Consider the following 23,332-nt stretch of genomic DNA (forward strand, 5'->3'; position numbering starts at 1 on the left):
AAAACCACCCAACTGGAATCAGAGTTTGTTTGACAAATCTTTGTCATTAAGTGGATTAATCCACTCTAACAGTCCCATGGGCTTTCTGCATTGAGGACAGTTATTATGCATTCTGTGTGCATTCAAGTACCAATGTATTTGTTTTAGGCAAAGATAGTTCTTCATTTTAAATTATCCTAAATCTGAAGGAAAGTAAAAAATCTAACATTTATGTCTTACATATTATTGGGTAGGCTGTGGATACTGTAATTATTCCATAGCATGATCAGGTTTGGACTATTCTGATTAAATATATGATAACAACATATGCTATGCATGTATGAATACCATTAGGAGAAAATCATCTTTTTAACTAAAGATTTTCAGCATAATGTTCAGTGCTTTGCTTCCAAGAGCTTTGAAATTTGATACAGAGCTTTTTATGTGTAGTTTAATAGAAGGTATATGTATTATTACAGTAGCATGAATAATCCCTATTTGAAGAAATATGTCTCCTTGATGTATTGTTTAATAGCTATACTCAGTTAGTAAGTTGCTTTATATTTCATGACAATAAAAAAGGTGTTAAAAAAATATAATGTATATTTGCCAGTGGATTTTGTAAAAGATCCATTCATGTTGGTGTGAAAGACATGTTTGGTGCCCTCCTCTGGCCAAATCAGTCCCCACCAGATACTGTGGTACAATATAAGGAGATATAAATTACATCTACAAAAACGAACAACATGATTACATTTTTCAAGGTATTGTAGCCTTTCATTCGTGGCAAACAACACACAACAATACTCTGGTTCCATGGCTAAGAAAAGCTCTGCTGATGTACTGTATTATTGCAGATGACTAAGAAAGAGTAGGAGAGACAATGTAATCCCCATTTTACTGCCACTGATTAAACAAGGTAGGTTGGTATCAATTTCACTGTGCAATGAGATGCCTCTCTTGTACAAAGACAACACACAATTCTTATTTAATTTTTTATTACAGCATCTGAAAAATATTTACCACAATGCCGTATATAAAGCATTATGTTTATTAGCTGCAGTGGACATTGAAATGCATCTTTAATGGGTGGCAACTATAATGTAAAACTGTATTTACTGCCCAAAAATACATATATATTTTTTATTTCTAATAACTCGGTTGTTAACTATGCATATTTTAACAGTAAAAAAACACACAAAGTAGAGGTTGCACTGTAGTGCTCTAATAAACAACAATTGTAAGATACAAATTTGACTTACATCACCAAATGGAATGTTTATTATTTTGTTGTGCAAATATAAACATTCCTGCAACTACATTTTGACATTCTGAGAAAAAATGCTTTCATTGGAATAGCTCTGTATGCAACGTATGTACAAGTCCCTCTTGCTCAAATAAGAAATGACATTTTTCAGTCATGCCACTTCACCAGTTCACTTCATATGCTAATATGAACCGGACATAAGTGCAGTTTCATTCTCAGTACATGTAATGAATTATGGGTAATCTTGAACGAATACCCCCTTAACTTATAAAGAAACAGCCTTTTCTTTTTTATAGCGCTCTCCCTTTTTCACCCAACTATTTAAGTTTCCATCGTCGGTGTCCTGACATTGCATAGCACAGTGCATGACGATTACAGTTGTCTAGTCAATGGGGTTTGTTTGAGGAGAAGCGCGCCATAGTAGAGCCAGTCTCTCTCTTGTTCTCCATCTTCTCTTGTAGTCAGTTAGCTAGAGACCACAGCCCTATTACGTCCCCTCCGCCTTCTCCTCACCCTCTATAGGGCAATTCGGTGGGCTTCCAGAGGACGTGCACTCTCCGCCTTCTCCTCCATCATCTGAGAAACACAAAGAGCAACATTCATCATTTCAGTCAGGAACATATCTTTGAAAATGCCTCATTGCCCATGTACGTAAATTAGTTGAAAATGTTTGCGTTCCATTCACAATCCAAACTGTAGCGTATACTTTCCCATATTTTGTGTTTGTTTGTAAGACATGGAAGATACAGTATCTGCTTTCACCAGATGAAGGGAATATGAGATTGTCAACCTCAGCACATAGGCGGACACCTTGAATATCAACAGAGACTAAACTTAACACAGATCCTCACAACTCAACTGCTTTGTTCATATTCAGCATTTTAATACGGTTTTGAACACTGTCAATTTGAATTACTCTACAGAGAGCCTTCACCATCATTGAGATGACCGTCTTCAGGGAAAATGAGCCAACACAGACTGCTTCTTGACAGACAATTCCTTTCTGTATTTTATAGGGGATTTATACTGCAAATTGCACGCAACTGTGATATATCTGGTTCATGCCCTCTACAACATTAGGATCTACAGTATATGATGCTGGTTGGTTAAATCTGCTTAAATCAAGTCATGAAAAGGCCAATGTGAGTAACAGAAGGAGATGAATTTCACACACAGCTATTGTTTGACCATTTGAGCTCTTATGTGTGTTTGTGTTTCTGTGTGTGTTTGTGTTTCTCTGTGTGTGTGTGTGTGTGTTTGTGTGTGTATGTGTATGTGTATGTGTATGTGTATGTGTATGTGTATGTGTATGTGTATGTGTATGTGTATGTGTATGTATGTGTGTGTGTATGTGTATGTTGTGGTCTGTCTGTCTGTCTGTCTGTCTGTCGTCTGTCTGTCTGTCTGTCTGTCTGTCTGTCTGTCTGTCTGTCTGTCTGTCTGTCTGTCTGTCTGTCTGTCTGTCTGTCTGTCTGTCTGTCTGTCTGTCTGTTGTCTGTCTGTCTGTCTGTCTTTGTTGGTCCTGTCTGTCTGTCTGTCTGTCTGTCTGTCTGTGTGTGTGTGTGTGTGTGTGTGTGTGTGTGTGTGTGTGTGTGTGTGTTTGTGTGTTTGTGCATGTGTGCAACCGTGTGTGTGCATAATCTTGTTATTGACTCGTACATTAATGCTCAATGGACCAGTCGTTATAGTTGAAGGGTGCAACACTGCAGCCACAAAGTGAAAGGGAGCAATGCTGAGTAAAAAAATTATACATAAACAGAGGCCTCCAACTAACAACGACTTCCCCTCCTGCCTATGAAGCAATATGTGTATTGGCTTTAGTATATAACCGAGACAGCAGCTACTATTCCTGGAGTCCAAACTTCCTGGGCTTTCCCTCACTGATAGATAGTTAGCCCTTTCCAAACTTCCCTCACAGCCTTTGGGCTATAACTAATAGAGGAAGATGGCTGATTCTTTCATTTGTTTGCATTTAAACAGTTAAAGCTGTGGTTCATTTTACATTCTGTTAATGTCCAGATGCCCTTCCCATTAAACCCTGGTTGATTAATGGAAAGCTGGTTGTCCAGAGAAGACACTTGATAATGGTGATGGGTACTGGGCTGGCAGGGCCTCACAAAAGCACTCAACTATCTGAGTAAAGAGTTTCTTTAATGACAGTGCTTTATTAAGTGTTGCTCCACCACATTTTTTCCATAATGGCTAGATACAGATAAGTATTGTTATGGAAAATTGCATGTACTACTATGATAAAAAAAAACAGATAGAGTACCATCTTTAATATTCACAAAATACTATTTCTGAAATAAACTGATTCAAATTCGAATTGAAATGTTTAGATGAAAATACTTTGAATTACAATTCAAAGTACAATTAATCTTAATCCATAACAGAGTGAAAGCATGCAATCATGTACTGTAGGCGTATGTAAATTATTGTAAATATCGCAGAAACTTTGTAATCAAGTACTGCATGTAATTGATAGTAAATTTCACTACCCACCTACAACAGAGAGCTCTGCTAGTTTGTCTGACAGGTCAGCAGGCCCTGCCCCAGCGATATCAGGTACAGCGTTCCTCCGGCCAGTCCTCCCCGTGGCTGCAAAATCAGTGACAACAGGCTCCACATCAGTCATCGCTGGGCCCTGTTCTCATAGCTTAGTCTGGAACACAACAACAAAGTGTAATTTATGTCTAAACATATTGTACCTGGTTGATAACACTGTGTTATGTTTAAGCAATAAGGCCCGAGGAGGTGTGGTATATGGCCAAAATAGCACGGCTAAGGGCTGTTCTTAGGCACGACGCAAAACCTCGAGGTGCCTTATTGCTATTCTAGACTGGTTACYAAAGTAATCAGAGCAGTAAAAATAAATGCATTGTCATACACATGGTATATGGTCTGATATACCACGGCTTTCAGCCAATTAGCATTCAGTGCTCGACCCACCCAGTTTATGAAACTCATTACACAAGCTTTCCGTCACACATTACAATACAACAGAATATATCTGTGCACATTACAAAGGTAATGAATGTATTGTGCATGCTGCAACACATACATGTTGTATGGACCGACGCCGGAGATGAGAAGCAGGTACGGGGAGTCAACATTTAATCAGGAACTAACAGGTAACAAGACAGGCACAGCGTCGGGCACACGGGTTAACAAGGACATACGACAATCAATGCTGAAGCAGGGAACAGAGCGGGGAACCAGACGTATATAGGGAAGGTAATAACAGAGGTGATAGAGTCCAGGTGAGTCCAATAATCGCTGATGCACGTGACAGGGGAAAGGCAGGTGTGCGTAATGATGGTGGCAGGAGTGAGCAATGCTGGGGAGTCTGGCGCCCTCGAGCGCCAGGGGGGAAGAGTGGGAGCAGGCGTGACACATGTACATATAATAATCAGTAATAGGCCTATTATTTTAATGATAATTATCAGAAGAATTCTTTGACTGTGAAAGTTTCATGCTTCTAACTAAATCTATATGGAATGGTATGGTTTAGTTTAGCTTATTATAATCCCCATTAGCTACAGCACATGCAGCAGCTAGTCTTCCTGGGGACCACATAAAACTTACAAATACATGAAAAAGTACAGAACAGTAGTAGACAAGAACAACACAACATATTATATTAAATTTAAAATTTAAAATCTAATAAGAGTTATCTGAATGACACCAAGAGACAACAAAAACAGATGTGTCTGTTACATGAACTCTTCAGCAATCTGAAGTACAGTTAACTCTAATGAACTTAATCCTCTGCAGCAGAGGTAACTCTGGGTCTTCCTTTCCTGTGGCGGTCCTCATGAGAGCCAGTTTCATCACAGCGCTTGATGGTTTTTTGAGACTGCATTTGAATAAACTTTCAAAGTTCTTGAAATTTTCCACATTGACTGACCTTCATGTCTTAAAGTAATGATGGACTGTCATTTCTATTTGCTTATTTGAGCTGTTCTTGCCATAATATGGACTCTATCTGGTCTTTTACCAGATAGAGCTATCTTCTGCATACCACCCCTACCTTGTCACAACACAACTGATTGGCTCAAACGCATTAAGAAGGAAATACATTTCACAAAATAACTTTTAACAAGTCACACCTGTTAATTGAAATGCATTCCAGGTGACTACCTCATGAAACTGTTTGAGAGAATGCCAAGAGTGTGCAAAGCTGTCATCAAGGCAAAGGGAAAGGGAAAAGGGTGGCTACTTTGAAGAATCTCAAATATGAAATATATTTTGAATTGTTTAACACTTTTTTATTTACTACAGGATTCCATGTGTTATTTCATAGTTTTGACGTCTTCACTATTATTCTACAATGTAGAAAATTGTAAAAAAAATCAAATAAAAACATGGGATGATTAGGTGTCCAAACTTTTGACTGGTACTGTATGTCTGTTTGAAGTGTATGCAAATAGATTATGCAAGTGGTTAGGCATTTTCAACACACAAACGTTTCTTAAAAAGACTAGAAGAGGTAGTGAATTTCTCCTCAACCCTGGTACAGTACGGTATGGTAAATCTCTACATACTGAACCATAATATGAGCACTATAACAGACCATAGTGCTTTCACAAAGAGCACTGCTTGCCTCAATACCCTGCTGTAAGGACATTTGGTCCCTTAGCTCTAGTCTAAATATCCAGGACCTTCGTTACCTTGACCTAATGGCTATTGATTGGTACTACTTTATTACTACAGGGGCATTGGTACACATGTGATCAATACTTAACCATGTGTTATGCAATCTTTCCTGCATGTCATTACTGCAGCTCTATTTCCCCTTAAAATATACAACTTTGCCTTTTACATTATGAGACCCCATGTAGTAATGGACAGATAACCAGTAAGTCTTAAAATAATATGCAATGCAGTATACAATTTGACCAGCAGGGGGCTCATTTCACAGCAGTACAGTACTGAATGACTAAATTACAAATCTACTGTGCATGTTAAACATTCCCTCTTGTTGCTTAATTAATGCAAAAAAAAACATATTCAGAGATTTAATTACAGTTTCTCCTGGCCTATTCACTATCTTTCAATGGATTACAGTCTCTCCTGGCCTATTCACTATCTTTATACCACACACATTTAGACACCCTATACATTTCCAAAGAAAACATATCCTACCTCCAAGAACACAACACACACACGTGCATGCACAACACACATTTGTGCACACACACACATTTACATCCTTACACACACACTTACACACACAACACACACACACACACACACACACACACACACACACACACACACACACACACACCACACACACACACACACACACACACACCACACACCACACACACACACACACACACACACACACACACACACACACACACACACAACACACAGAGAGAGAAGAGACAGTGACTAGAAAAACGATCTAGTCATCATTCAACAGACGGTGCATCACCTCCAAGTATCAGTCCCGTAGACGATAAGCACTCGCTGAATGTCACAACATTTAGAATTGAATCAAAACCCCCTTAGTCAAGACAGGCGATTCTTGCATTAGCTTTGTCACTATTTTTAACAGGGCTCCAGCATAACACCTGGGGCACCGGTGAAAGATGGAATCAGGGGGAGACGTTAGTCAGAATAGGGGCCAGAGCCAAGCAGGGTCATTTGACCAAAAATGTAATTGTCTTGACTTAGTGTTATGTAAACATTCACTAGGTGAAAAACACTTCTTAAATGGGCCCTCTAATCCTCATGGCTCCCTCTCCTTTATCTGTGGCCAGCTTTGGAATACGTGTTGTGCTGGTTAAGCAGTGTGGCCCTAAAGGCCCTGTGTGTGCTGAGATGCTCTGAGGAGTGTGTTTAAAGGCCCACTGCTAAACACATGCATCCATAACTGTGTGTGACTACAGATAGACTGCTCTATTTGGACTCGGTCCATACAACAGAAGTCTCTGGGTAGCAGTGGAACCCACAGTGCCCTCGCAGAGTGGAAGCAGCAGGAACTGGTGTTGGCATTCTCCTCGCAGTCTTCCACTCATCTATGTCCACTGGAATAAAAGGAGCTGTGTGCATTGCCAGCAGGCCCCTGTGCCAAGCAGCCAATGAGAGAGAGAGTCCAGTGCCAGAAGGCAAGAGGGAGGCATCAGCTTGTGTGTGTTTGACTGAGAACATCGCCCGCCCATTGCTGTTAGAAACACAAGCTTATCTCCGTACTGTTGAGCTTGCTCACACAGTGCAGCAAAGAGGGCGTTGTAAAGCATCATGTGCATATGTGGGTTGAAAGGTGTAGGTGTGTAAAGGCTTATGTTATCACAATCAGAAAGGATCACAGTTTAGACCACTAAAGACTAAAATATCCTAGTTAATCAGCAAACATATTCCCCTCGAAAGTATGCAAAGAAGGAAGTCAAATATTTTGAAGTCAACACCTCAACACAGACATGACCTAATAACAACCCCTCTAAAACAAAGACTGCTAATCCAGTCTTGATCTGTCCTAATCCTAAATAACATTGGAGCAGCACATCATCCTTCTAATACTGAACAACCACCTAGGACCTCAAGAAGTTGTTATTGGAGAGAAATGTTCATGTCTATTTCTAGGAATGCTCAATGATCTCTTCTGCGATTAGTGGGGGGTGGGATTGAAGGGACAAGTATAGGACAAATATACTGAATGAGCCCAGCCCAGATGACTGACATCTCTCCATCGAAGGTGGCCAGAACTACATTTTGATAAAGATGGACAATCTTGACAAAAACCTTAAAAAAAGGTAACAGTTAGGCTACAAACTGCAAACATTAATGTGGAATATCTCTAAAAAAACATGCACTTATTTTAGTCAACAACAGAGAGAGAGCTGTCTTCCATTTCAGCGACATCAAGGCTTTTATACAGTACCAGTCAAAGGTTTGGACACACCTACTCATTCAAGGGTTTTTCTTTATTTTGACTATTTTCTACATTGTATAATAATAGTGAAGACATCAAAACTATGAAAAAACACATATGGAATCATGTAGTAACCAAAAAACTGTTATTCCATATTATGCCCCCCCCCCCCACACACACACACTTATAAAACCAAAGTTGTGCCCCTGTGTCATGTAGTCTGCTCTCACAACCTTTGTCATCAAAGCTTTGACATTTTAGTGTCACTTGAACTAAAGGCAGAAACAGTATACAGTCTCCCTCTGTCCATCAGTGCTGGTGGGACCAATGTGGAGTGATGACCTAGAGCAGCTTGGCCGAGTGTGATAAGGGTAATGGCCATGGAAGCCTCCTGTGTCAGCCTCCTGTGCACAGCAAACAACACGCAAAGCCGCCCCAGCCAATTTATTCAGTGACAATGGCTTGAAAGAGAACCATGCCATGTGAAATCGCTGATTACTCTGGGCTAGGCTGACCTTGAAGCTCAAACATCCACCACCACTCATCACCAGCATTGCACACCCTGCCAGCCACAAGGTTCATTTATCCTCCTCATAGCCTCCCATTCTATGGAGAATTTAACAAGCTTTCAATAGCCCCACTGCCTATTAATCTGCACACTTTTACAAAATGGTTCMAAAAGGGTTATTCGGCTGTCCCCATAGTAGAAACCTTTTAAGTTCCAGGTAGACCCCTTTCCACAGAGGGTTCTACATGGAACCCAAATAAGTTCTAAATGGAACTTAAAAGGGTTCTTCAAAGGGTTTTTGTGTGGGGACAGCTGAATTACCCATTTAAATTCTAGATAGCACCTTTTTATAAGCTCTCCATTGTGGTAAGGTGCTTCTACACCTGCATTGCTTGCTGTTTGGGGTTTTAGGCTGGGTTTCTGTACAGCACTTCGAGATATTAGCTGATGTACGAAGGGCTATATAAAATAAATTTGATTGATTGATGATTGATGGTAAAAGGATTGATAAGTGAGGGAAAGTGGAGCTTTTACAACAGCTCAGATGAGACACGGGGTGCAGTGTCAACATGTGCATGTACTCATAAAGGAACGTAGAAAACTTCAATGCTATTTCAACCAACTATTTCTAGAACCTTCTGTAGTATTTTCTCTCTAGGTGACAAATTTAATTTGTTAGCGCATAGTCCCCCATAAATTACATTCAACCAGCTGTCATGAAGGCCATTGTTGTGATAAGTTTTTAATCGACAGTATACGTATGTCCGATTCCCAGGAGGCTTAAAGTGACAGAGATAAGTGGATGAGCTGCATGGAGAGAGGAAGAGGCTTGAGACGCCTCCACCACGGCCCAATCAGGACCCTGTCCCTGGGTCCCCCTCTTCCTTTCACTCCACTGAGAGAAGAGAGAGCTCCCAATGTCCGATAATGAGCCGTGTTCAGTGGGAAACTTCAAGGAATGAAGTCATATGGCAGCATTGTGAATGAACAGTTGACTGTTCATTATTCAGAAAGGCCTGGTGGGTCAGGGCCTCTCATAACTGTAGCCACACACAAACACAAGAGTCCTGCTCACAGAGCATAGGGAACTGCCTGCCTCTCCACCACCACTGTTACTCCCACTGTTACCCTGTCATATAGCAGTGCAAATCATAAAATTATATCATTGATCAGGCACCATTATCGAATTATCCACTGAGGTATTCTTGAAAACATTGATTTTCCAGATCCCAGATACTCTACTACAAAAAAGAGAAATGGCCTTCCAAGAGACAGTGCCTTATTTATATCTGGGAGATGGCCATCCAATAGTATTTTATCTTTCCCCTATGGGATCTTTATCCAACCCAGTGGTAGCTGTTGACGCCGCTGTGAGTGACAGTGTGGAAGGCTAGCACGTCCTCGGTGTGTCCCTCTCAGCAGGCTCAAAGGCTTTTCCCAGCACCCCTCTGTTCAAAAGGGCAGCATGTGACCAAGTGAGCGGTCAGATAAAATGGCCACCACAGAGAGACCCCACCAAGGCACCGAGGACGCCTGGCAAACCTAAAAATACTGTGACAACCTCTGACAATGGCACTGCAGAACATAAATAAAACACAAACAAACACGCTAATAAATAGCCATTTATGGAGAAAATCTCTTTGAATATTGCAGGAGCGTAATGCTTGTTTATGTAACTGATAAGAAAACACATTACATTGCAAAAACATGCAATTAAATTCATCACAGCAGTACAATATTTGCAGAGACAATGTTATTTCAGCATTACATGTGTTACTATAAAGGCCTCTGACAGCAAATGCCCATCTGATCATGTTACACTGCTCATTGGACCTCTTCTATTCAGAAATAAATCCCAGTGGGGGAGGCCACAATACTTCCTTTGTTTTTTCCACCTCATTTTCCTGCTATTTGTCCTTTTGCTTTGGAAAGACGTCATTTGAAACAAAGCCTACAAAGTTACCTCCATATTTTGAAACATAGGGAGGCTAATTAAGTACATGTCTCCCATAGCAGCCAGGAAGAGAAGAGAGCTCTCCTCTTCAATACAGGGCTATATTTGGACAGGCGACCTCCTGCTGAATGGGCTTTAGAGGATACACCTCCCAGGGTTGTTCAAATGTCAGAGCACCAAACTAACAAGTGACTTCAGTGCGCTCAAAAGTCACTGAGTAAGGCTCCTCCAGCGTACTTCCAATGGAGAGATTCCCAAGCCTGATTGATAGACCCATAGGGCTCTAGGGTGCCATTTGGAGAGCTCTAGGGTGCCATTTGGAGAGCTCTAGGGTGCCATTTGGAGGGCTCTAGGGTGCCATTTAGGATGCACATATGATCATGGTGCACAAGAAGACTGCATGGGCTGTGCTGTTGAAGTGTTGTTTCAATGGCAGGAGATGCCAAAGTGAATCTGTGGGATCCAGCAGTGTTTTGGGAGACACCGTCCCTCTTCCCCATATCCCGTCTCTGGATTGCTACCAGGGATTTCACAGAGCAGATCAGGAATAGAAGTCATGCACCATCTAAGTGAACCACAACATCTTTTCAGTAATGATATAAAACCTTTCAGTCATAACATGCCTACCACACATGTTTATTGTGTTGACTCACACCATGATTCATAGTAGATAATGTAAGCTATTAAAACCGATTACCATGTTGAAGGCTATCGCCTATTCAGACAATGTAGATGACTAAATCGGAGGTGGCATCTTGCTTTCCTTCAGTTTTGAAGACGTGACTCACTAATGCAGACCAAGCCAGACGTACAGTATATCTCAATCAGGACTGATTATAATCACCAGTAAATCAGACAGCTAGCGAATACAATCAGCTATAATGATATAACTCATAAATCATAAGCACTAAAATACTGTAATCAGAACATCACATAAAATATCCATAGAAGAGAAAATGCAACGTAATAATGCAATAAACAGATACGGATGTTTTCCATGCAGACCAAAACATTGTCTTATTCACCTTCATATTCAGTTCTCTTCCTGATAGCACACATAAAATGGTTATCCACACTGAAAGCGCTGGTCAAAGCTAATCCCTCCAGGCTTTACTCAAATCCTTTGAACTGGATAGTCAATTGGATATCTTCTTACGTGCTTTGAAGTGAAGAAAGCCAGACTCCACAACAAAATAGCTTTTGAAAACAGCTGCACATGGCTAAGTTGGCAATTTATAGAAAACATACAATACATTGATATCTTATTGACGTTGAGCATTTGCAGAAACAAAACGCATTTTTCACAAGTCCTAAGTCATTATATCTAGAAAATGTTCTGGATGCCTAAAATTGTTCCACAAAATGTAGAAATACCCAAACCAAAAAGCAGCAATTACATTCCTCTCACACCAAACAGTATGTTCCCAGCAAACTGGGAACATTCCCAGGACATTAGCTAACATTCCCATTAATATTTAGTTATGGTGTTATCTGACATTAGGATGATGACATCTCAAAAACATTATAATGTCAAAAATAATGTTTTTGATAACAAAATGTTTTTTTTCCCAGAAAATGTTTTAAATGAAATATCCTTGGAATGTTCTCCTAACATTCACTAAAATGTTGTGCAGAACATCTGTAACAGCCACCACAGAACATTCCCCTAAGGTTGTTTAGGTTTCAACGTAATAACAAAATGTGTTCTGGAAACATTCTTGCAACATCAGGCAAATTTTTTATACAAACATTGTATGATCATCAGCACAACCATCATTTTTTGTATTATTAGAACTTTTGGGGCAACATAATGAATGTTCTGGGAATGTTGACAGAACCAATTTTGGTTTGCTGGGTTGAAACTGAACAAAGCTATATTTAACCAATAAGGTCCAGGGACGTGTGGTATATGGCCAATATATCACAGCTAAGGGCTGTTCTTACGCACGACGCAACGTGGAGTGTAGGACACAGCCCTTAACCACGGTATATTGGCCATATATCACAAACCCCTTATTGCTATTATAAACTGGTTATCAACGTAATTAGAGCTGAAAAAATAAATGTTTTGTCATACCCATGGTATGCGGTCTGATATACCACAGCTTTCAGCCAATCAGCATTCAGGGCTCGAACCACCCAGTTTATAATTACAATTAATGCACATCTTAGATGCTGGTTGAAGCTGTGACCCATCGTGTTGCCAAGAGTAGCTTAAAAGTTATGACCCTCTCCCTCAGGAAGCAGCCTGTGACTTTGAGAAGGCCGTCTTCCTCCACGCTTTGTTGAAAAATCACCTTGAGAAGATTTATGAGGAGTTTAATGTTTGGGAGAGCAAGACTCAGAGAGAGGAAATGCACCTGAAAGCCAATGTATTACACACACCTGCCAGAAGAGGCATGCACGCACACCAACACTGTAACTCCTCTCTCTGGCAGGTCTATGATGGCCTCACCATTAAGTGCTCTGACTGACAGTGACCCTATGAATGGAAAACAGCTCTTTTTGCTCATGCAAGAGTGAATACAATTGAATAATTAATGACATAAGCATATTTGAAGGAAATCTTCATATATTGTACTGTGTATATTTGTACACATGCACAGGCATTCACTACAAAGAGTTATAGTGACTCACCTACACTTCATGACCAAAAGTATGTGGACACCCCTTCAAATTAGTGGATTTAACCTATTTCAGCCACACCTGTTACTGACAGGTGTATAAAATTGAGCATACAGCCATACAATCTCCATCGACAAACATTGACAGTAGAATGAACTTACTGAAGAGCTTAGTGACTTTCAAAATGGCACTGTCATAGGATGCCACCTTTCCAACAAGTCAGTTCGTCAAATTGTTCCCTGCTAGAGCTGCCCCGGTCAACTGTAAGTGCTGTTATTGTGAAGTGGAAAAGTCTAGGAGCAACAACACCTCAGCCGCGAAGTAGTAGGCCACACAAGCTCACAGAACGGGGTCGCTGGGTGCTGAAGCGCGTAGCGTGCAAAAATCGTCTGTCCTGTTGCACCACTCACCACCGAGTTCCAAACTGCCTCTGGAAGCAACGTCAGCACAACAACTGTTCGTCGGGCCATCATGAAATGGGTTTTCATGGCCGAGCAGCGGCACATAAGCCTAAGATCACCATGCACAATGCCAAACGTCGGCTGGAGTGGTCGAAAGCTCACCGCCATTGGACTTTGGAGCAGTCGAAACGCGTTCTAAAGAGTGATGTATCTCGCTTCACCATCTGACAGTCCGATGGATGAATCTGAGTTTGACGGATGCCAGGAGAACGCTACCTGCACCAATGCATAGTGCCAACTGTAAAGTTTGGTGGAGAAGGAAAAATGGTCTGGGGATGTTCTTCATGGTTCATGCTATACCTCTTAGTTCCAGTGAATGGAAATCTTAATGCTACAGCATACAATGACATTCTAGATGATTCTGTGCCTCCAACTTTGTGGCAACAGTTTTGGGAAGGCCCTTTCCTGTTTCAACATGACAATGTCCCCATGCACAAAGCGAGGTCCATACAGAAATTATTTGTCGAGATCGGAGTGGAAGACATTGACTGGCCTGTACAGAGCCATGACATCTACCATCAAACACCTCTTTGGGATGAATTGGAACGTCGACTGCGAGCCAGGCCTAATCATCCAACATCAGTCCCAGACCTCACTAATGCTCTTGTGGCTTTATGGTCCCTGCAGCACTGTTTCAACATCTAGTTGAAAGCTTTCCCAGAAGAGTGGAGGCTGTTATAGCAGCAACTCCATATTAATGCCCATGATTTTGGAAWTAGATGTTCGACGAGCAGATGTCCTCATACTTTTGGCCATGTAGTGTATCTATTTGGCTTCATGTGATATAGATACATTTGTAGTAGGCCTACAGACCCTCATTCATAATAAGTCAATCAATACTTCTCTTTCCAATTTCCACAGAAATGATGTTTAAAACAATCCAGATTAACAAGGTGTATTACACATGGAAGGAGAAACAATCGTCCCTTTTAATTATCATGGGCTTTAATAAATAATTTGTTTCTTCACATCAGAGAGAATTCCTGCCAGAGGTTGATAACAAACACTTCCTGAATGCAACCCTTGTCTTTATATCGGCCCATTTGTGTCACAGACTACATTAGCAGACAGGCAGTTTGTTTAGCAGGAAATGAGTGCCATTTCATAGTGCCAAATCACATAGGGCAGTCTAGAAAAAAGCATCCTCCTTGTTGAAGTGTTTACCAGGCAGTTGTGCGGTCGGTTGTGGCCAAACAATGACAGCTAGGCGGTCTATCTCATATTTGTTATTGATCATACAGTGTCTTGTTCAACCGCAGTTTTATTTTCAGAGTGTAACACAGGATATAAAGCAGAGCGACGAGTACAGCCTAGATTGCTAGAGGTTTATTTTTAKCCTCTGTGATAACTAAGTTCAAATCCAGTGATTTAAGATAACACGATCCTGGTCGTTTTATTGGCCCAAAACTCAGACTTTACACAAGGCTGGATAAAGATAAGGATTAGGCCACAGAGCTGTGTGTCTGTGGGGCTCTTCACCCGGCATTGTGTGTGCTAAGTGAATGATGTGTATGGTAATAATCAGATTTACAATGTAGTTTATCTGTGCTTTAAAGACAATCAATGTCTGGTATGGATTGCCACCTGTGGCCCTAGGAACAAGGAACGCAACCTCTGTTGTGGTCTTAAAATCACTCCTTTTGGGATGCACCACTGCACTGTGTAGACTAGAGTAGCATCATTGTTGGCACTACCAGTGAGAGCTAAGTGCACTCATGGGGTTCCTGCATGTGTATCATGCAATACTGGCACTGCAACATTATAGTACTCCACTGTCCTCTTGTCAGTGACAAACTGGCAGCTGGTGACCCAAAGGGATTTAGATACAGGCGGATGAACATGGACATACCCACAGGGTAGGAACCTCTGAGGAATACTGCGGTTCACAGTGGGTCGATGGGCCAATCAGCACATTTGGATCCTAATCCAGCGTGGCAACAACAGTGTAATGGAGCTTTAATCCCAAAAAGATCGAATTACTCCAAAAACCTAATCCAGGGGACGACCTTAACACTCTACTACAGTACACAAAATAAACACAACAATATGGGATTTTATTGTTTTGTTGTTTAACCACCTAACCCATGGCTCCTTTCATTACCAAAATGCCAGAGGTTTAAGGGGCTAAAAAGGGCTAAATGCGACCCAATAGCATGAATAAAGCATTAGCAATACATCCAATACATAGTTTAGTCTTATTTTCAATATGTCACAGAGAGAACATATGTGTGCAGCAGTCTCTGCAAGCTGTTCTGTCTCTGGCAGAGTGGTCCAGAATGCCAATATGATAGATTTTGATACATACCCCCCCACCCCCACAAGGACCTGTTAGTCTTCCACAGAGGGACCGATTTGTGATAATTTTATTGACTCAACAGTGAGAGGAGCGAGAGCATGCTTGGCTATGTGCTAAAACTGAGCCGGTTTCACAAGAGCCAATTACTGTGGTGCTGACTGAGCTGAGAGAGAGCCAGGCAGAAGAGAGGAATGATGGGAAAAAGGATCCCTCCTGGGGCATTGCCAGTGAAATACCAGCACAGAAACTGTCAAAGACAATCACAGGCGCCTTGATGACACTTGATGAAAAAAAAGACTTCAAACAGAGTGAGCTACAACTGTTACAAAAAGTATTTCCTGAGTCGCAGCTCGCAGGTAGTTAAGGATGTCCAAATTGAAATATCACCTATTGTCAGTGTTTACCTGACTAATCCCTTCAGACACCATCTTTAATTAAAAGACTATGTTGGTCTCTGGGGCTTTCAGGTAGGGGTGTCTTCGATCAAACACTGTAACTGATTTAGTTACACCTTACACTTTATTTGTTTGATACAATAACAGGCACAGTTTCTCTTCGCATTTGTTTTAACAGACGTGCCTGAGAAAAACTATGTGTAGACACGACACAATGTGACAACAGGAAAATAAGTGATACCAAACTGCACTTTTCATTCCCATGTGTGCAATTACACATCCTAGTAGGCAGACACCATTGCTAATTCTCTGTCATCAACACAGCCAATTAAGAGGATTATACAAATGGGACGCACCTGGATCCTCCTAAGCTCATTAACTGAATAGATGTTTTTAAAGTACAGTCACGACTGACCATATTGGAATTACCTACTGTGAGATTTAGATCCTGAGTGACAGGCTGGCAGATGATGTATGACACTAGTTCACATGAATAATGAATAGGAATAACTGCATATCTAACACCGGACAAGCTCCAGTTAGCAGGAATATAAGCCTATAGACAGCAGCCAGCTAGGGACAGACAAACCCCACCACTAATGTTAAAAGGGTAGCAGCGTTCTTCACCTTCCTCTTTACCTTTCCAGAGAATAATGATAACGACACAGTGTTGTGAGGTGAAGGGGCACCCTTCTGAGTCTATTTGAGTCAGTGCTGCCCAGAGGAAGCAGAGGGGTTGTAATGCTATGTCCCCTGCAACTTCATCTGTCACTCTGGATATGCGTTAACAACATTTCATTTCTACTTTTGGTATCCTCTTTAGAAAATACAGCAGTCAGTAGACAACAACAGCCTGGTCCAAGCTGAGTGGCACTGTTTGAATGTTAAAATGACACTTACACTACAGTATGGTGGAGAAGGTCAGACAGATTGTACGAGAGGGTCTGGAAATTACGTTACACAGGATTCTAAAGACTAGAGTAAGAAGAAGGGCGGGGGTGTATGCCTTATGATTAATGAGTCGTGGTGTGATCATAACAACATACAGGAACTCAAGTCCTTTAGTTCACCTGACCTAGAATTCCTTACAATCAAATGCCGACCGCATTATCTACCAAGAGAATTCTCTTCGATTAGAATCACAGCTATGTATATCCCCACAAAGCAGACACCTCGACGGCCCTGAAAGAACTTCATTGGACTCTATGTAAACTGGAAACCACATATCCTGAGGCGGCATTTATTGTAGCTGGGGATTTTAACAAGGCTAATCTGAAAACAAGGCTCCCTAAATTTGATCAGCATATCGAATGCGCGACCCGGGCTGGCAAAATTCTGGATCATTGCTACTCTAACATCCGCGACGCATACAAAGCCCTCCCTCTCCCTCCTTTCGGAAATTCTGACCACGACTCCATTTTGTTACTCCCAGCCTATAGACAGAAACTAAAACAGGAAGCGACCGTGCTCAGGTCTGTTCAACGCTGGTCCGACCAATCTGATTCCACGCTTCAAGATTGCTTCGATCACGTGGACTGGGATATGTTCCGGATAGCCTCAGACAACAACATTGACGTAATATGCTGATTCGGTGAGCGAGTTTATTAGCAAGTGTATCAGTGATGTTGTAACCATGGTGAATATTAAAAACTTCCTCAACCAGAAACCGTGGATTGATGGCAGCATTCGCGCAAAACTGAAAGCACAAACCACTGCTTTTAATCATGGCAAGGCGACCGGAAACATGACCGAATACAAACAGTGTAGCTATTCCCGCCGCAAGGCAATCAAACAAGCTAAGCGTCAGTATAGAGACAAAGTAGAGTCGCAATTCAACAGCTCAGACACGAGACGTATGTGGCAGGGTCTACAGTCAATCACGGATTACAAAAAGAAAACCAGACCCGTCGCGGACCCTGAAGTCTTGCTCCCAGACAAACTAAACAACTTCTATGCTCGCTTTGAGGACAATACAGTGCCACTGACACGGCCCGCTACCAAAACCTGCGGGCTCTCCTTCACCGCAGCCAACGTGAGTAAAATATTTAAACGTGTTAACCCTCGCATAGCTGCCGGCCCAGACGGCATCCCTAGCCGCGTCCTCAGAGCATGCGCAGACCAGCTGGCTGGTGTGTTTACGAACATATCCCGCACCTTAAAAGCGGTAGAGCTGCCGCTTTCAAGGTGCAGGACTCTAACCCGGAAGCTTACAAGAAATCCTGCTATGCCCTCCGATGAACCATCAAACAGGCAAAGCGTCAATACAGGGCTAAAATTGAATCATACTACACCAGCTACGACACTTGTCTTATGTGGCAGGGATTGCAAACTATTACAGACTACAAAGGAAGCACAGCCCCGAGCTGCCCAGTGACACGAGCCTACCAGACGAGCTAAATGACTTCTATGCTTGCTTTGAGGCAAGCAACACTGAGGTATGCATGAGAGCATCAGCTGTTCCGGACGACTGTGTGATCACGCTCTCCGTAGCCAACGTGAGTAAGACCTTTAAACAGGTCAACATACACAAGGCTGCGGGGCCAGACGAATTACCAGGACGTGTGCTCCGGGCATGTGCTGACCAACTGGCAGGTGTCTTTAATAACATTTTCAACATGTCCTCGATTGAGTCTGTAATACCAACATGTTTCAAGCAGACCACCATAGACCCTGTGCCCAAGAACACAAAGGCAACCTGCCTAAATGACTACCGACTCGTAGCACTCACGTCCGTAGCCATGAAGTGCTTTGAAAGGTTGGTAATGGCTCACATCAACACCATTATCCCAGAAACCCTAGACCCACTCCAATTTGCATACCGCCCAAACAGATCCACAGATGATGCACTCTATTGCACTCCACACTGCCCTTTCCCACCTGGACAAAAGGAACACTTATGTGAGAATGCTATTCATTGACTACAGCTCAGTGTTCAATACCATAGTACCCTCAAAGCTCATCACTAAGCTAAGGATCCTGGGACTAAACACCTCCCTCTGCAACTGGATCCTGGACTTCCTGACGGGCCGCCCCCAGTTGGTGAGGGTAGGTAGCAACACATCTGCCACGCTGATCCTCAACACTGGAGCTCCCCAGGGGTGCGTGCTCAGTCCCCTCCTGTACTCCCTGTTCACCCACGACTGCATGGCCAGGCACAACTCCAACATCATCATTAAGTTTGCAGACAACACAACAGTGGTAGGCCTGATCACCGACAACGACGAGACAGCCTATAGGGAGGAGGTCAGAGACCTAGCCGGGTGGTGCCAGAATAACAACCTATGACAAAGCCTATTCCCCCTCAGGAAACTAAAAAGATTTGGCATGGGTCCTGAGATCCTCAAAAGGTTCTACAGCTGTAACATCGAGAGCATCCTGCCTGGTTGCATCACTGCCTTGTACGGCAATTACACGGACTCTGACCACAAGGCACTACAGAGGGTAGTGCGTCCTGCCCAGTACATCACTGGGGCTAAGCTGCCTGCCATCCAGGACCTCTACACCAGGCGGTGTGAGAGGAAGGCCCTACAAATGGTCAAAGACCCCAGCCACCCCAGTCATAGACTGTTCTCTCTCGTACCACATGGCAAGAGGTACCGGAGTGCCAAGTCTAGGACAAAAAGGCTTCTCAACAGTTTTTACCCCCAAGCCATAAGACTCCTGAACAGGTAATCAAATGGCTACCCGGACTATTTGCATTATGTGCCCCCCCCAACCCCTCTTTTATGCTGCTGCTACTCTCTGTTTATCATATATGCATAGTCACTTCAAAGCTGGGACCGAGAGACTGAAAAACAGCTTCTATCTCAAGGCCATCAGATTGTTAAACAGCCATCACCAACATTGAGTGGCTGCTGCCAACATACTGACTCAAGCCACTTTAATAATTTAAAATTGGATGTAATAAATGTATCACTAGTCACTTTAAACAATGCCACTTTATATAATGTTTACATACCATACATTACTCATCTCACATGTATATACTGTACTCTATACCATCTACTGCATCTTGCCTATGCCGTTCGGCCATCGCTCATCCATATATTTATATGTACATATTCTTATTCATTCCTTTACACTTGTGTGCATAAGGTAGTTGTTGTGAAATTATTAGATTACTTGTTAGAGATTACTGTACGGTCGGAACTAGAAGCACAAGCATTTCGCTACACTCGCATTAACATCTGCTAACCATGTGTATGTGACCAATAACATTTGATTTGATTTGATGATGGAGAAGGTCAGACGAGAGGGTCTGGAAATTACGTTACACAGGATTCTAAAGACTAGAGTAGGCAGTCGACAGATTTAAGATTAGAATGTGTCTGCAATCTCTTCTTTCTCCATATCATAATCAACATATTTCCCCGGGCTGGCTTATTATTCTTCCAGGCATGTGGTCTCTCAGGGCAGGTGTTGACTGGTACAGTAGATGATGGTGGGTGTGGAGGGAATAACATGGTGCTTACCCTCTAATCAGCAGGAGCTAGAGAGTCAGAGCACTGGCACGAAATGCATGCTGCAACCAATAATAAACCTAGTGCTTGGAGGTCACCATAACTACAACATCTTACTGCATGATGCATGAAGGCCAAACACTATTTTAAACCATAGGGTTGAATTTTGTGATAAGAAAGCTGCTGGCTGACTCACATTCATCGTAAACAGCTCATTCAATAGACAAGACCCATGTTTATACGACCATGCTTTATTTAATCAGCAGGAGAATATCAACAAAAGGTATAAGGAAACATTGATTCATATGATCATGTTTGTTCCTAGTGATTGCACTGCAGTCAGGTCATTGAAATAAGCTATTTATTGCATTAAAGAAAATCAACCAGGTAGACGGACAGGTAGACAGAGGGACAGACCATTGTATTTGAGAGAGGTATGCAGGGTTTTCAAGTATTCAATAGCCATCAAAGGCAAACATCATTGGGGATGACAGGAGAGGAGGATGTGTCATTCAAATAAAACGCATTTATGATCAATTAATAGCATATGCCTTTTAATGATCCTGATAATCAATCAATCCCAAGTGGCATATGTATGACTGATATTCGTTGATATTCTTCTGCATCACATACAACATATGTTTTTCCATAACAATGGAATACATGTGCAACGGATCCATCAATTGCCAAAAAGGTTGCTCTCACACATCTGTGCATTGTAGCCTTTATGCATGACATTGCATACGGCATGGTCATGTGTTGAATTTACATGACCAACATTTTCTGGCTGCAGGTTTCAACAGCAAGCGATGACAATAATAACCAGCTGAATTAAAAATTGTAACCTATAACTTGCCCATAAATTAGGCTACAGCAGATTGTAGGCTACTTGTCGGCATTTGGCAACAACCTGACGACGAGAAACCTGCCAAAATAAGAAATATTGTGACACCTACTTACCCAATGTGTAGAACAATGGTTGTTACGAGAATGTTATTTAATTGCGCTCCAACGAAATAGATATTTCACCATCGACAACCCATGGATAGGACTCGGTGCACACAGTCTGCCCTCATCGTGATTTCCTCTACTCTCTTTATTCTAGTGCGAGGATAACTATCTCCGCCGCGGTGACATCACACAGAACGATATTTTTTTTTTTTATCACACAGAGCTATTATTCTGCCAGCAGCACAAATGATGACGTCACGTTCTTTCGGAAATTAAGAAACCTTCCAAATAAAAGCCATATTTGGTTAGTAGAGACTCTACTGAGTATTTCCCACACCACTTTAGCTGAGACAGCTAGAAAAGTTTTCTCTCTGTATCCCATGTACAGTCTATTACAGTGTATTGCATTGGGCTGTGGAGCTGGTGGAGAACGAAGTGCTGCTGGATATGTATGACACAGTCCCCTTCCAGAACTACACATATTTGGTTAGTAGAGGACCTACTGAGTATTTCCCACCCCAATTTAGCTGAGACAAGTAGAAAAGTATTTCTCTACGACCCAAAAAGTATCCCATACACCGTGTATTGCATTGCAGTGAATGAAGTGGGGGAGTAAGGAGTCCCCAGTACTCTGTATTGTCACGGATTCCCCCGGTACTGATGTTGACACTCTGTTCACCAGCTCCTGAGGTCTACATCACCAGCCTTCTAGGCGTCACTGAACTGGATCATTACCACCAACCCCGGACTGTCTTGTCTCATTACGCACACCTGGTTCCCATTCCCCCTGATTAGTATGTGTATACATGTGCCCTCTGTTCCCCATTGTCCTTGTTGATTATTGTTCCATGTCCGTTGGTCTTGTGAGTACCTGTGCTCTGTTGTATCGGCTTGCGTGTTACCGTGTTAGTGTGTACTAGTGTTATTACGTGTCTCGTCCCATGTATTTATTAGAGGTTTACATCTCACTCTTTGTTTGGGTTACAGCCCTGTGTTATATATATATATAAGTGTTTGTTTTGGGCTTCGTCCCCATCATGTTCATGACGTACACTATTTTGGGTAGAGAAATAAAAAAAACGGTATTTCGTATTCCTGCGCCTGTCTCCTATCATTATACAACGTGACAGAATAATCAACCCATCTAATGGAGACAGCGGGAAAGGCAGAGCTGGCGACCATCATAGGGACAGTCCAGCATCACGAGGACTGTCTCTCCAGACTCGGCAGCGCCATGGACAGCGTACTGGCAACCATCCTGCGTTTGGAGGGGAATGTGCAGTCCCTCCAGTCTCCAGCACCAGTTCTGGCACCAGCTCCCACACCACCAGTACCTTCCTCCGTCCCATCTGAGCCAGTACGTGGAAACGCCTGTCTCTCCACTTTGACGCCGCGCCAGCGAGACGCAAGGGATTCCTTCTGCAATGCGACCTGTACTTCGCATGCTACGCCGAGGCTGTCTCCGGGAGAGACAGGGTTGCCACCGTCATCTCGGCACTGACCGGACGGTCCCTGGACTGGGGTGCTGCGGTCTGACGGCACCCCAGTCAAAC

The 23,332-nt window shown here is 42.4% G+C and overlaps 1 protein-coding gene across 1 annotated transcript; it reads right to left on the reverse strand.

Annotated features, from left to right (window-relative positions):
* Nucleotides 1–964: 964 nt before the first annotated feature.
* On the reverse strand, nt 965–21,991 carry LOC111954460 (cAMP-dependent protein kinase inhibitor beta-like). The gene is made up of 3 exons (XM_023974230.2): nt 21,789–21,991; nt 3,749–3,908; nt 965–1,822 (listed from the first exon to the last, which is right to left on the reverse strand). The coding sequence occupies exons 2-3, from the start codon at nt 3,879–3,881 to the stop codon at nt 1,734–1,736; spliced, it is 222 nt and encodes a 73-aa protein (XP_023829998.1). The 5' UTR covers nt 3,882–3,908; nt 21,789–21,991; the 3' UTR covers nt 965–1,733.
* Between the last annotated feature and the right edge of the window lie 1,341 nt (nt 21,992–23,332).

Source organism: Salvelinus sp. IW2-2015, linkage group LG28 (genome assembly GCF_002910315.2).
Source record: "Salvelinus sp. IW2-2015 linkage group LG28, ASM291031v2, whole genome shotgun sequence".
NCBI lineage: Eukaryota > Metazoa > Chordata > Actinopteri > Salmoniformes > Salmonidae > Salvelinus > Salvelinus sp. IW2-2015.